Source organism: Callorhinus ursinus, unplaced genomic scaffold, assembly GCF_003265705.2.
Source record: "Callorhinus ursinus isolate GAN/ISIS: 27379988/994484 unplaced genomic scaffold, GSC_fseal_2.0 scaffold8, whole genome shotgun sequence".
In the NCBI taxonomy this organism is placed as follows: Eukaryota; Metazoa; Chordata; class Mammalia; order Carnivora; family Otariidae; genus Callorhinus; species Callorhinus ursinus.
Window position 1 is genome coordinate 48,594,220 of NW_027397070.1, and position 8,898 is coordinate 48,603,117.

Below are 8,898 nucleotides of genomic sequence, written 5' to 3' on the forward strand. Positions count from 1 at the left end.
TGATGGGGAGAGAGGAGAGAAGCCCCAAACTAGCTCAAGGGAAAGCAGGAGGAGTCCTGCTTGATCTTTCTCTCTCCCTATTTACTTCTATACCCAGATGGTTGCTTATCAGTAACTCATCAGAAGTTTCTGATCGGCAAAGGGGGAGATGGCGTGAAGATCCACAGCTTAAAGGTTAAGACTCCACTGATTCAGATTCCCCTCACATTTACAGCCAGAAACCTAGAAACTTCTCTGAACATCCCCATCCCCAAGTGGAATGGCTCCAAGAGACCAAGGGACAAATGCTTGCTCCTAGTCCCCTAAGAGTTAGTGAAAACACTGAGCCCTCCCCGCCAGGCACTCACATTCCTTCGCCCACCCCATCATCACCTTTTCTCGTACACTGTTTCAGTTAAGCCAAGTGTCCTCAATTTTTTTTTTCTTTTTTTTAGAAAATGTCCATTAGAGCTGTTCCTTAACAGGGACCTAGCCCAGGTTCTGCCACTGTGTGACCATAGGCAATTTACTCTCCCTCTCTATGCCTTGGCAGCCTCATATCTATGAGGTAGGTAGACTAGACCTAAGCTCCCATCTCAGGTTCTGTGGCTGGGCTTTGGATGTGCACAGACTCCTTTAAAACTCGAGTAACACTGGTGGCATCCTAGAAGGGAACTGGGAGACAGAGGGGCCAGTAGCTCCAAAAAGTCCTTACAGTGCTGTATTCCCCTTTGCACCTTCTGAACTTTGAAGCAAAGAAATGTTTTATCTATTGAAAAATAAATATGTAAAATTGATATTAGAAAGGAAAGGAAATATATGCAAATCCATGTGTGTGAGGGCACCTGTACTTTCTGGGGAAGGAACCATAATCTTTATCAGATTTTTGTATGGTGGCTCTGACCTCAGAAAGGTTTAGAAAGCACTTCACTAGATGACCGTAAGGTCATTTCCCAGGTCTCGTTTCCTTGATTTGATAAAGTATGAGAGAAAACAGAAGTGGATTTCAGTAGTCATTACATTAACAGGCTGGGCTGGATGCACGTGAAAATGCACCCACGAATCTCACATTTGATAGCGTAGGCATGCATGCCCACATGAGCTGAGCGTGTTCATATGCCAATGCAGGACACAGTGGCCCTCTCCTATGGTGCAGTCTTCAGAGATCAAGGTCAAAAAATGATCCCCATCAGCCCATTCTCTCAAAACCCTCCTTATCTGACCCCTGTGCCCACCAAAAGAAACATTCAGCTTGCATTAGTTGTACAAACAATCCGTATAAATAAATAGAATATGGATTATTGAAAGTTGGCCACCTTGGCTCTGTGGGGGAAGGGAGTGAGATGCATGAGAAGTGGAGGAGTTGGGGAGATCCATCCAGGGGCAGTGAAGAAACCTAGGCTCATCCAGAGATCTCCGTCTGAATCTCTGACTCCGTAAGAATCCTCACGTGCCAGAGAAGAAAATGCTTCCTAGGCGTGCAATAAGGAAAGCTCTGGGGAAGGGGGAATCTAGCTGGGGGATCAGAGCAAGACCGGTTAAGACAACCAGACATCTGAATGGGGCAGAGCAAAGAGAAAGGTCACATGGTTCCAAAAAAGAGAAGGGAGAGCCGCCATTTAACAAATGGCCCCTGGCTATGGTAAACTTTAATTAACTGTGCCATTATAATTCACTTCCAGCCTGAGTTCCACCCAACCCTCACTCTCCCTCCCACTCCCCCTCTCCTCTCCCCCAGGCCTCATCAAGGCAGCCTTCCTTAGTGAAAGCCAAACTGGCCGCCTTTGCTGGATGCCTCATTATTACAGCTACTGCCTCTCCTGCTGATAATGCACCAGCAACAAGAAGGGGGAGCAACTACACCATTCTCAGCTCCTCACGACAGGCCCCTTTCCTACCTATGTGCACTAAAGCAAGGCTCTTGTAATCCTAAAAGTTCCTTCTGAGCATAATACGCCAGCAATGAAGACACAGTGGCAGGCCCCCAGCAGCAGAGGTGCCCACAGAGACAGGTAACAGGACCGACTCCCACGCGGAGCCACTGGACAGGACTCGCAGGGTCCGCATCTGGACAGGTAATCCACACATCAGGGTTCACATGCGCAGTTCAGTGCTGCGGCGGCCCCCGCGGCTCCTTCTTCATTCAATGGTGGTTAAATTACACCCATGACACTCTATCTCTGTATTCTCAGGCTGCTGAGCTTTACCCATTTTAAGAGTGTGTGTGCTGGGAGTGGGGGTTGGGAGCACCTCAGAGGATCTTCCAGGCGAAACATGCTTAGTTTTTATTAATGAGCTTATGAGAAAAGCCAACCCAGACCTTTAAGTGAAATGCGTGATTGGTAGCCAGGCAAGGATGGGTTTTAGAATTAACTCTTCCTACAGTCTGCTATGCATTATCACCCCTAAGTTAATTACCCCTGAGGATGAAAATAGGTTTCATGACTCATAAGCACCAATACAACACTTGGCAGCAGATGAAAATGCACGGACACATTTGCAGGAAGCTGACACGCATATCTATTTATATGTGGGGAGATTCTTAAAGAGGTGAGACAGGCACCTCCCATGTACCAGGATTAAGAGGCTGCAGCAGATCCATCAATTGCCAGTTATCCACACCCCCAACACACACACACACACACACACACACACACACACACACACACACGGAATCATGGTCTCCACTACTTCAATGATGGTGGTGGCTAAGCAGGAACAGAAACTAAAAGGGTGTTATTAACAGCGAGTCCCAACACCAACCCAACCTCCACACTGGTGTTCTGGGTTAACCAGTGATTTGCTTTTCCCCAAACATGCCTGCACCCATACCCACCTCACTATCCTCCTGCTCCTGCGCCCTCTTTAATGGACTGGGGTGAGGCACCAAGTCTCTCCCCTTATTGGCTTATTCGTCACTTTGATGGGGACTGTCCTGGCCCAGCATGCCCCCTCCATCCCAGAGTCCAGGTGTGCCAAGGAATGAATTTCAGATAGGTTTTGTTTTGCTACCCCTCTCCTGTTTTCTACTCTCTTCCATTTGCCTCCCACAAAGTACAAGGTCCAAGCCAGGTTTGTTTGCCTTGCCCTAGCTCTGGGAGAGCTCCAGTCTGGTCTCAGCCAAGGGGGCTCAGAGCTCTTACGGACATTCCAGTCCTGGTCCCCTTCCCTACCTCTCTGTACCTCACAAATGCCACCCGAAAGTTGACGGGACGACTACTTGAATTTCTTCACCAGTGGGAATGGGTTTCACTTGGTGTCATAAGTGACCTTTGCCTTGGGAACTGGGTTTGGCTTTTTTCTCTCTTCCCCCATTCCCCACAATCATCTTCAGACCAGCGAAGCGTCCTGCCTTTAGAAATACTTATCATAAAGGGGGTGGGGGGAGAAAATGAGTGATGAACGAGGTGGCACTGCTTTTCCAATGCATTAGCCGGAAGCTGCTGGCAACTCTCCTGGCCCTCCTGGAAACATACATTTGTTCCCCTGGTGCCCACACCCCGCCTGCCTCCACTGACGGCTCCCAGCTCTGCGGTGTTTTTGCTTTATCTGTGCAGCAAGCGTGATTTCTGCCACATCGAAGAGGCAAAGCATCCTAGTTTTTTTGTTGTTGTTCTGTTTTTCCCACCTGCACAAGTCACAGTTGCACTGTGGATCAGCACACACTTGAGGCCACAGGGTGGGTTCCTGACAATGCCATTTGCAGCTGGGGTGCTCATCGGGCAAAATAGAGATGCAGAAGAGTAAACAGAAATTGCTTAGTCAGCAACTGTCCCGCCCCAAGAGGTGAATGTAAATTGCCAGGGGAGGGGCAGTCCCCCAGCACAAGGCCTTCCACAGATGCCACCTTCTTGGAAGGATTTGCAGCGGTACCAGCATTTATGTTGTATGTTGGTAGGGAAGCTGTCCCCTATGTTGGAACTATGTGGCCTTAGCTCTAGAAAAACACACTTGCTGACTCGGGGCAGAATTAATATCAATTGAATTTATTACAAGTTACTAAGCTCCAAGGCACATTACAGTGTTCTGTTAACTACAGAAATGTATAAAGGACAAACAGAGCAGTTCCCCATGTCTAGCATTTCGCTCTACTGTTCAAAAGCATCCGTGCATCAATAAAGCAAAAACAAAACAACACGTGAAGATCCAACACATTCAGGTCAGTAGAAACAAACCAAAACATTTTCCCTCACAAACTTGCAACAAAAAACACCCCACCCCCCCGACACCCCCCCTTGCCATTTTGCAAACGAAACAGAAAAACAAAACAAAACAGAACAAAATGGAACAAAATAAAGTGAAGACTTCAACTCTTGGGGCTGTTTAGAAAGAAGCTTTCACCATTTTATAGCATCTTTTTTTTTTTTTTTAGGCAGCAACACTGGCCTTGGCAAAAAAAAAAAAGTCATTTTCTTTTGTGTGTTTTTTTTTTTCCTTTCAGAGAGTGCATAACATTTACAAAAATACACACCAGCAGCAGTCGTTGCTAAGGGCTATTAATTCTGTACCTAGGCAAACACTCTGCCACCAAATAAATGCTAACGAAATGATGCAAATGACCCAACCAATATTATACTGCTTAACACAAACCAGCTTATCCTTCAAATGAAGAAGTTACATACCTTTTGTTTCAAAATATAGAAACATACGACGAAAATAATGTCTATACATAAGACTAACTTTTTGCAGTTTGTTATATTCACAATTCTACATCTTGGGAGTGAGGGAAGGGAGGGTCGCTGCGGGTGGGGGAGGGGCCCTCTGGATCGGAGAGGAGCTGGTCAGGGGCAGAGGAGGTGGCGGTCTTGTGGTTCAAGGGTCTCTCTCCTTTTTCACTTTAACATCTCCAGCTAAGATCGTTGCGATTTCGCCCTGCATGAAGGCCCAAGGTACATTCGACCCAACCAGGGGGCATTTCTCTCCGCTGGGGCAGTACACCTCGCCGGTGGCCCCCTGGGCCTTGATACTCTCTCTAGAGCAAGGGAAACAGAATTTGTGGCTGGGGACGGATGGGCACTGAACGAAATGCGTGTCCTCCAAACGTTCGTGGCAAATGGTACAGCAGAGGGGCCCGCTGTTGGCCATAGGGGAATCCGGAATGTTTTGGGGGTGCACTTGGTCCATGCCCGGGTGGGTGCTAGGCGGCGGGGGCGCCACCTGTAAATTCAGGTCCCCGTTCCGTGATGCCAAGCGGCGCTGCCCGGGCACGGAGGCCGGCGACACCGGGCTGCTGCTGTTGCGCCTCGCGGACGCAGTGGTGGAGTGCACGGAACTGCCGTCCTTGGGGGAGTGCGCCGTGCCCAGAGTGTCCGCCACCGACATGAGGGCGGCCATGGGGGACGGGCCGTTCTGAGGGGCTGACTCGGGCGGCGTGGTCCGGTTGGAATGCGGTCCCAGGGGCGGAGGCGGTGGGGGCGGACCCCCGGCGGCATGGCCCGGCGCCGCAAAGCCCCCGGCCGACATGGTGAGCTTTAGTGCCTCGCTCTGGTTCGCCATCCACTGCTGCCTCTGCTGCTCCTCGCCCAGTTTTAGGGCGCCCTCGGCCGAGTCCGGGGGCTCGGGGGACGCCTTCCTCTTGCGAAGGCTGGCGGCTGTGCCCCGGCCCGAAGGGGTGGCGGGCGGCAGGGCCCCGGTACCCGGGGGCGCGCTGGGGGCGCGGCTCAGACTCACCAGCGCCGTGGGCAGCATGGGGCAGCTGGCGTCCAGGTAGGGCTGGGGCAGCATGTCGGCGCCGGGCACGCCCTCCTTGAAGAAGCGCACGGCCTCAGGCAGCAGGTCTCCGAGTAGGCGCCAGTCCCCAGAGCCGTGCTTCTTCTCGTACTCCAGGTACTTGAAGCCGGAGGAGAGACCCCGGCCGAAGTCCTTCATACAGTCCTGGTACATCTGCTTGGCCACACCAGATGCGCTGGAGTACACGTTGCCTGAGCCCGTGGGGTACTCAATGAACAGTTTCAACTCGTAGTCCATGCCGGGCTTGGAGACAGCATCGAAAGCGAAGACGCGGCCCAGCAGCGAGTGGTCCTTCTTGAAACGCACCTCGTAGGGCGTGCAGCCGGCCAGCGTGAGCAGCGTGTCGCGGACCATCTTGGGCTTGTTGGCCCACTCCTCCGCGCGGTTGCGCAGGCTCTCGCTCAGCTCGGCTAGGGCCTCGGCGTTCCGCTGCTTCTCCTTCAGCTCGCGCTCCTGGTCTGTGCTCGAGACCGAGCCGGGCCTTTTGCCGCCAGCACCCACACCCACCTCCGCCACTGACGACGAGGTCGAAGACGACGCCGAGGACGACGCGGTTGATACGCCCGGGGCGCCTCCAAGACAAGCGGGGCCCCCGGGCGCCCCTGGGGGCGCGGGCGTCGGGGGCCCACGGCTGCCCAGGCCGTGGGGCGGCGGTGGGGGCAGCACGGCGGCACTGGCCGGGCCGTTAAGTAGCGTCTGCGGCAGCAGGTTGGGGGGCACCGTGAGCTGGGGGCCTCCACCACCCCCCGGGTTGGGCAGCCCCGTCACCAGCCCACCGTGCGTCCCGCGCCGAGATGCCACTGACGCCGCGGCTGAAGATGAGTTGGGGCTCTGGCGGTTCAACTCCGGGGGTCCCTCCTCCGGTGTCGGCTTGGGGAAGCCATTGGGGCCCCCCAGGCCGTTGGGCAGCCGCGCCGCGTGGCTGCTGCTTCCCAGGCTCACCGGCGGTGGCGGGTACTCGAAGCGGCTGCGCTGCTCAACTGCGGCGGCGGCGGCGGCGGCGGCGGCGGCGGCAGCGCTCAGGCCATAGCGCTCCAGGCCGGACGGGGCCGCCAGCACAGCGGGCTTGCTGGAGCCATCGACGTGGTTGAGCTGTTGTTGCTGCTGCTGCTGTTGCTGCTGCTGCTGCTGCTGCTGCTGCTGTTGCTGCTGCTGTGCGGCGGCGGCGGCGGCCGCTGCAGCCGCCGCCGCCTCCTTAGCCGACAGGGCCACCGTCTTGACCCCGACGGGCGGCGGCGGCCCGGGGGAGCGGCCGTCCTGAAAGCAGCCGTGCGCCCGCTTCAGCTGGCGCGCGGTCTCGATCACGAACTCGATGCGATCGGCGCCCTCGTAGTTGACGCAACCGCGGCATACGGGTTCCGAGAAGTCCCAGATCATGGCCCAGGGCATGCGGGGCAGGTCGCACAGGTAGCAAGACTGTCTCCGGGACGAGGACACCTGCGCCGCCGACATGATGCCGGCCCTGGGGAAGGTAGGCCCCCGCCCAGGCTGTCTCCGCCGCGCCTTCTCCTCCGGGAGGACTGGCCGGCTGGGGAGGGAGTCCGGCTGCGGGGGAGGAAGGGGGGGCGAGAAAGTTCTGCCCCAGGGGCTGGAGGGAGCGCGAGTCTCCACCGCCCGGCGCAGCGCCTCTCCGCGGGGGCTCCACCGCCGGGGCGGTGGACGAGTTCAGCCCGCTCCTCGCCCCCACCTCCTACTGCGGCTGTGTCGTCGGGAGGGGAGCTCAGGAGCCTTCTTCCTGGTGCCGCGGACCCGGGCTGGAAGCTCCGGGCCCGAGGGGAGGGGGCGAGGGTGCCGGGTGCTGGCCGCCGTTGGCTCTTGGCCCCCTCCCCGGAGTGGCTGGTGCTTGAAAGCTCGAAAGGGGCTGTCTCTTCCTTTCCCCTGGGGGCCCCCCTACGAGCTGCGTCCTCTCCCCGCCAGGCTCCCTGGGGCGAAGGCTAGAGGGTTCAGTGCCACCCGGTGCCCGGGTCCAATCTTGCTGAAGTCGCCGCTTCCCCGGAGGGCCGGGGGTTGGGAGGGGGTGGCAGGCGAGAGGAGCTTCTCCCCTCCGCAGCGTCGGCCGTTCCGCTGGCGGCGGCTGGGTTTGCACGGCCGGAGGGAGCCGCCGCGGCCACTGCTTCCAGGACGCACGAGAGCAGAGGAGAGGAGCGCGCGCACACAGGCTCCGGCCGCCCGCAGGCCTGGCCGGCGCCCGGGCCGCCGCGGCTGGCGGCGCTCACGTTGGCTGCAGGGCGCTCGCGCGGCGCCTCGGCCCGGGTCGCATCCCTTCCCGCTCGCACTCGCCCGGAATGTGGGGTTGTGATTGTTACTCTACGTTCCGGAGGCGCGTCTCGGCGCTCCCGCTCGCGCTGCGGCTCGCGCTGTCCCCGGCTTGGCCGCGCGGGATGCCGCCCGGGCGGAGCGCTGACGTCACCGCCATGCTCTGCACCAGTTCTCCCCCCTCCCTCCCCTTTACACTTCCTCTGTCTGTGGAGCCCACTTGTTGCTCAGGAAAGGCGCATGCGCGGCAGGACGCCCAGATTCCTCCTAGTCGGCCCCGCCCCCGCGCCTCCGCCTTCCCCTCCCCCCCCCCCACCGTGTGTGTACAACAGCTGAGGCCCTGCGAGCTAATGCTGGACGTCCTGGACTGGGGGGTGGAAATTAAACAGACGATGACCTTTCCTTTCCCCGCCCGGCTTTCCCAAGTAAAAACGCATTTAAAAACCACAAGCGTCATTTCCGATCCCGCTCCCCACCCCACCCCGAGCAGTGCATTTAAATGTCCAGTTTCAAGATTTTCATTGCGAATTTCTTCTAGGGTATTACTCATTTCGTCTGTAATCAAACCCCCCCCCCGTATGGATGTTGCATTCATTGCTACTACTGATGCCAAAGCACCTGCAAAATTAGCTGTTTTCCATTTGCCCAGAAACTGCCTTTTCGATTTGTTTTTGTGCTCTGGTCTAGGAACCTGAGTTTCAACGACAGCTAAATGAATTCAGGGTGAGCTACTCCTCCTCCCAGTCGCACTCTAAAAATTTTGGCTGAATGTCTAAAGAAGCTACGAGCACCCGGAGGCCTTTAAGGAAAACACTGGCTGCGCACAGCTGCAGTTGGGGGCAGGGATGGGGAAGGTGCTCACGGAGAGGCCAAACAGGTGAGTGGTTTTTCTGGGTTTGATAAAAGGAGGTGGGGTGGCATTTAATGATGCTG

The 8,898-nt window shown here is 56.4% G+C and overlaps 1 protein-coding gene across 1 annotated transcript; it reads right to left on the bottom strand.

Annotated features, from left to right (window-relative positions):
* Nucleotides 1-3,949: 3,949 nt before the first annotated feature.
* IRF2BPL (interferon regulatory factor 2 binding protein like) lies at nucleotides 3,950-8,152 on the bottom strand. The gene has a single exon (XM_025869573.2). It carries the CDS (start codon nucleotides 7,159-7,161, stop codon nucleotides 4,792-4,794), a length of 2,370 nt encoding a protein of 789 aa, XP_025725358.1. The 5' UTR covers nucleotides 7,162-8,152; the 3' UTR covers nucleotides 3,950-4,791.
* Between the last annotated feature and the right edge of the window lie 746 nt (nucleotides 8,153-8,898).

What these genes read in the sequence shown, in the direction of transcription:
- IRF2BPL (XM_025869573.2), bottom strand. Translation starts at nt 7,161, where the DNA reads ATGTCGGCGGCGCAGGTGTCCTCGTCCCGGAGACAGTCTTGCTACCTG.